Source organism: Protopterus annectens, chromosome 12.part0 (assembly GCF_019279795.1).
Source record: "Protopterus annectens isolate FY-2018-M chromosome 12.part0, PAN1.0, whole genome shotgun sequence".
Taxonomy (NCBI): Eukaryota; Metazoa; Chordata; order Ceratodontiformes; family Protopteridae; genus Protopterus; species Protopterus annectens.
Genome location: NC_056746.1, coordinates 1267476389 through 1267482388, shown reverse-complemented (window position 1 = coordinate 1267482388; position 6000 = coordinate 1267476389). Strand labels below are relative to the sequence as shown.

At 38.6% G+C, this 6000-nt stretch overlaps 1 protein-coding gene across 4 annotated transcripts in view; it reads right to left on the bottom strand.

Moving 5' to 3' along the window:
• Window positions 1-6000, bottom strand: part of SLC13A3 (solute carrier family 13 member 3) — a 709014-nt gene that overhangs the window by 448781 nt on the left and 254233 nt on the right. For all 4 annotated transcript variants that reach the window (XM_044090300.1, XM_044090299.1, XM_044090298.1 and 1 more), the window contains exon 6: window positions 1580-1705. In XM_044090300.1, the coding sequence (XP_043946235.1) occupies window positions 1580-1705 (126 nt within the window). The remainder of the gene's footprint in view (window positions 1-1579; window positions 1706-6000) is intronic.

Genomic DNA, 6000 nt, shown 5'->3' with positions numbered 1-6000 from the left:
AAGTTGGAGCAGCCCTGGAGATAATATAAGTAAAAAGATGGGGAGATACTATGAGGGTGACCCTAACCCAAAAAAAACACATATTTTAGATTCTGATATATTTGTACCGCTTGTACAAAGGTCAGGCAATGAGTTCATGAGCTCCATGCAGAAATCCATGCGTTACTATGCTTAGGACACGTGTGTTGCCATAGATATGGAATGAAATGAACCACTTGGCCACCAGGATACAATAAAAAAAAACAACGCGCACTAAACCCATGCAAGTGGGAGCGGCATCCCCCACACCCCCCTAACTAAATATACCATCTCCAAGATCGCACTACAGTGGGGAAAAGGGCAAAGTTCACCCTGGTGGCCAAGTGGTTCATTTACCTGTAAAAATTATATGTGATTAGTTGCTTCAGAATTTTAAGTCTTTGCTGAAGTTGTGTCACGTTTTAAAGTTTCAGGTAAGTGTAATTTCGCTGAAAAAAGGTAGACCCATGCTATTAGTCAAATTGCCATTTAGCTGAATGGCATTTCAGCTGTAATGTTTGGTTAAATACGATTGATCAAATGTTAGTGCCTGTTTGTGAATGTTTGTAAGCTGTAATGAGAAAGGGGGTGTAGACTGCTTTGAGCATGTTTACAGCATTTGCTGCTGTGGTCAGATTTTGTAAATTGCTGTGCAATTCTTTTTTGTTTTGTTTTTTTTGCTGAATTTCTGTTCAGTTAAGCTGTAGTTCAGTATTTAATACTATGCACATATAAAGTACATATGCATATGTGTGGACAAACACAGACACATACACACATGCACACACAAACATACATACACGCACACACTCATGCAGTGTATTATATTTGCAAGAATTAGACCAGATCTATTTGAAACAAAAATGCACAATGAGGATATATCCCCGAATACAGTAAAATCCATGTTGTCAGTCATTTCATGATAACAGCCTTTATGAAACAGAAAGAAACTGCCACTGCAAGCTGGTAAACAGTAATGCATTCCAAAAGTGAAGTAACTTTAAAAATCTGATTCTGGAGGGAGGCACACGCCCCCCCCTCCCCCCGGCATCATCTCACAGTCCCCCATATTTAAATATTCTCAGTCTGTGAATATATTGCATGCATGAATAAGCAGACCCAATTAGTGCTGGAACAAAATCTGTTCCAATACCGAGTCATTCAAGTGAATTTACTCTCACGCACATTTGGTGACACAGATGTGTTTCAAGCAACTGTGACTTGTACGTAGTGCAACCATACAAACATATCGCCTAAAGAGAAAGCAATTAACATGTTGACAAAACAAATGTTTTCTGAATGGGTTAGTATTTAGGTTTAGATAAATGTCATTGAATATGAAAGATGTCAGGGCTTTAGTGTATGTGGAGTCATTTTCATACTACAGTCATTATGTTCTACTGCAATAAACACCAAAGTGATAAAAAAGTTGACTCCTCGTGTTATATACGTGTCTCCAGTGCAAAAGCATGTTTTTCTAGAATATACAAGGAGCCTGAACCTGCTGACTTCTAAGGACAACATAAAGATTGTGATAAATGCATAGTTAAATGTACTTTACCTTAAAGTGAAGCATCCATGGAAAAGAGCAATCCACAGCCATCCCAGAATCAGGAAAAGCAGCATTAATGGACATGCAAACAGAAACCAGGATCCAAAATTCACCACATCACATCCCGGAAAAACACTTGTGCAAAACAAAAAAGGAAGTTATTGTTTAATATGTTTACAGTGTATGCAGTAAAACAATAAACTAAACAGGCTAAAATGGTGATCTTGCAAGTACAGTTTGAAAGAACATTGCTTAGTTAAGTAGAGGACGTTCCATGCTCAGAAATCCATAAAAAGGTAAGAAAACTTCCATAGAAGTATAGCAAACAACAGCATATCCTGAGCTGTCTGGTAAGATCCAAAACATTGTTTTCTTAAACAGTACTACCTCCTAAATGTTATTTATTTAGTTATTTTTCATTTGTTAACCGGGTTGGTCCAGCTGAACCGAAGGCCCGTTTTCAGTGGAAACCCGAGAAGAAAAGCTCCAGTCAAATCCAATGATATTAAACATGCATAAATTAAAAAATATGACATTAAACATGCAAAAATTCAAAAAAAAAAAACCAAGAAAGTTAAATAGTTATACATTCATAAAGCAGGAAAACGTACAAAGTCATATGATTGCACAAATTTACACTAGCAGAAGTTGCATGACAAGTAGTGCTATATTTTTAAAGTTACGCACAACACAATCAACACACTTGTTTGTCCATTAACCCGAAAGGTGAGGTAATCCAAAGGCACATTTTTTGGCATGACCCATTAGGATACGTATATACAAGACATCTAGACATCTGTGTGTCTCACTATAGAGTCGCCTATGACCAGGACATTTGGTTTTGAGGTGTTGTGCCTTACAGGTTTATTTGATGAGACACAGATGTGTGTGTTCTTAATGTGTAGTGGATTCTATTTGGTTTGCAGTATGTGTAAGTGGTTTGAGCTTGGGAGGTTTTGATCTTTTGGTAGACTTCTATTGAGTACCTCTGGGTTTGTGTGTTGTGACCTTGTTTTGTGTGGCAGGTGATGTGTGTGTGCCAACAACATGTTCAATGTCCGGTTTGTTGTTATTTGAGAGAATTGATTCCAAATTTATAGTGTAATTACATTTCTCATAGGGTATTTGTTTTAGGAGTAAGCGGCTGTCAGTTTTCATGAGGCAATTACTACATTGCCTCCAGATAGCCATGTCAGTCAGGCTGGATGGAGAAATGGTTGGAACCTGACCATCCATTATGATAGGTTTTTACTGTAACTACTATTGTGGAGGGGGCTAGTTTGACCAGATTTTGCTCTAGGATTTACAAAGGGGCTTATTCTATTAAAGGCTAGGGCTGAAAGCTATGATAACACTTCTCAGGGTGCAACTAAGTTTCCCACAATACAGCAGGGAAGCTTGGGAGGGTTCACTAACAGAAAATTGTCTTTCAAGGCATTGGCATCTATAATATCTGAACCCCATTGAGTGGTGTGCAGCTACGCGCAAATGCAAGGCTTAAATTCAGGTGAAATTAAATACTTTTAAGCTAAACTACCAATGGGAAAGCACACAGTGAGCTTTTGTCAACCAATCTCCAACTCCGATGAGACTCAGACTGCACACTTCTGCCACAAGGGTGCAGCAGGGCCCTCCTAATGTAAGGTGGCTGGAATAGTGCTCAAGTGTAACAATACAGTCTAGATTCAGCAGATCGGAATCTTGTTTATGCTACGTACTGGCTACTTAAAGCAACAGGACAGCTTTTTTAAAGTGCAGAAAAAAACAGTAAAAATTATCAAAATGAGGCACCAAAATGATAAAATACAGTCAGCAAAGTACAAAGGAAACTCAAAAATGACTTATTTTTTTGATTTTAGGAGTAGATGCTTTGGATTTCAGCAGAATCTTTCCAGACCTCTAGCAAAAGTTGCCAAATGTTGAGCAGCTCCGGTTAGATGACCTGCAGTGGTGCTGCCCACTGCACAATTTGGCAACTCTCTGAGCAGCTGTGAACAGTGGGAAACTATGGAGAGTGTTTCCTACGGAGGATTTTAAACTGGAGAGGTTGGCTTATATACTAGCAATGGGGAACCACATTTGTGCATCTTGAAAATACGAGGCTTTTGTGCCAGCAGGATGAAAGACTTTTAAACAGTTAATCCCTCAGGCCAATCAGATAAAAAACACAAACTTTAAACAAGCAGTTTCCCATTTGGATGGGTTGATTTCAGCTCTGCTTTCACTAGAGTGCAAAAGACCCCTCCTAATGTAAAACTAACTAGTTTTGAGCTCAGGAGCAGTAACACATGCTTTACAGAATTCATGCAGTATCAGGAATCCTTGGAAATAAGTTAACTAACCTAAAGAAATGTTCACCAAAACACAGAACAATGTGCACAATGTAAGAGAATATTTTGGCAGACTCAGGAGACCTTTGGCAAACTCAGAACAGCACTAAAAGGGGAGCAAACCTTGAATGCTTTATACAGGCACAATATTATTTGTTCCCATTTAGAAAATGCAATTTTTTTAGACATTATTCCTTTGGATGAGAGGGATAATTATCTTGGCACTTTATTCAATAAAAGGGAGTTGGAATGGCAATTGCTGAAAAATGTAGGGGTTCACCCAGGGCTGAATGACAGAATTTCTAACATCGGCATTTTGAGTGGTTGATTTCAGTAATGCAATTTTCTCTAACATATTTAAAAGCTATGATTTTAAAACATATTGTTTTGAAGAAATCAAATATATAACAAAAGCACTAAACAATACTAACTCATGGTTTATTCCAGCTTCATTTGGTTATTTGTTCTTTGAAATTAAAACTATAGCGCATTTGTTTTCCTTCTATTTGGTTACGTGCATGTTTTGTCATGGCCAAATTTTACTTCAATAAATGTTGGTGGTTAAATTGATCCATTTATGCTACAGCTGATTTATGACTCATCAACTACAGCACAGTTCCTATCTTTTTTTTTCTTTTTAGGGGTCTGCAACCATGGAATTAGAAAATATGTTACTGGGCTCTGGGAACAGAACCCCCACTTCAGGTTATATCAGAGGCAAAGTCCCTCATGTTAAAAATGCTTATTTAAAGTTGTGTAAGATATATTTATTTTTGAGGTAGGTGCAAAATCTAGCTCGGGATCCACAAAAAAAAAAACTCAAGAGGTTAGGTACAGACCTGTATGCACCTGGTGGATAGCTAACTGGCTTAATGACAGGACCCAGGAAGTTAGAATTGGGGAGTCCACCTCTACAAAGAGGCCAGTCACAAGTGGAGTCTGTCAGATCAGTCCTTGGACCGCTCCTTTTTGTCATTTATTTCTCAGAAGTTAAGGCCAATGTCAGTGGTCTCTGGCTGACTAAATTTGCAGATAATTGCAAATTAGGAGCTGTCATTGAATCTCACACTGACACAAATGTTCTACAGGTGGGGCTGACACAGACAAACAACTGGTGTCAGAGCCATGGACTAAAACTAAATGTCAAGAAATACATAATAGTATCCGTTGGGAAGTCATCCATCCCTGGTAACTATCATATTGACAACACACTCCTTAGAGCTGACCCAGTAGTCAGGTACTTAGGGACACACATAGATAATAATCTAGCTTTTGATCATCACGTGTCTACAGTGGTGAGGAAATCATTTTATATTGTGCAACATGTAAACAAAGGTATGGCATCTAAGTCCAAGGAAGTCATTGTTCCACTGTATTCATCATTCCTATCATTGAGTACAATGCCCCTTTTGGTATGTACCTAACCAGGCATATCCAACAATTGGAACGTCCACAGAGGTTCCTCACTAAAAGAATACAGGGTGTAAGTAACACATCCTATGCAGAATGCCTTATGGCCCTATCCCTGTATTCTGTCTCCTACAGGCTTTTGATGGGAGATCTATGCCTGGCATACAGGGCATTGTCAGACCCCACTCTGATGGATCTCCTGAATATCCACAAAACAAACAGCACCAGAATTACCCATTCTAAAGACTTAAACCTTGCCTGGGATATAACTAGGAAATGCTGGAGAGATAGGTATGTATCCCAGAGATTACCCATGTATGGAACAGGCTCCCCTTCCATGTGAAGCAGAGTTACTCCCTAACCCAATTCAAGTGAAACTTGGATAATTGGATGGGAAACTGGAAATTCATCCCTGGATTGGCACCTATGTCTCTAATGGACACAGGTAACCTGTAGATGTTTCATCTCCCAGGCCCATGCTTACACTTATTAAGGGTAGCAGAACTTGTCAGAGATGTGGGATGCATGGCTAGGCTTAAAAGGTCTCTTGTGGTTGTTAGCCTAGTAAACACCTATGAACCTATATAAAAAAAAAAAAAAAAACATGAACTTTATTTTAGAAAGGATGACTGGAAACAAACAGAACTTTAGCCTATCAAGGTCAGAATGCATGTATATATTTTTATCCTC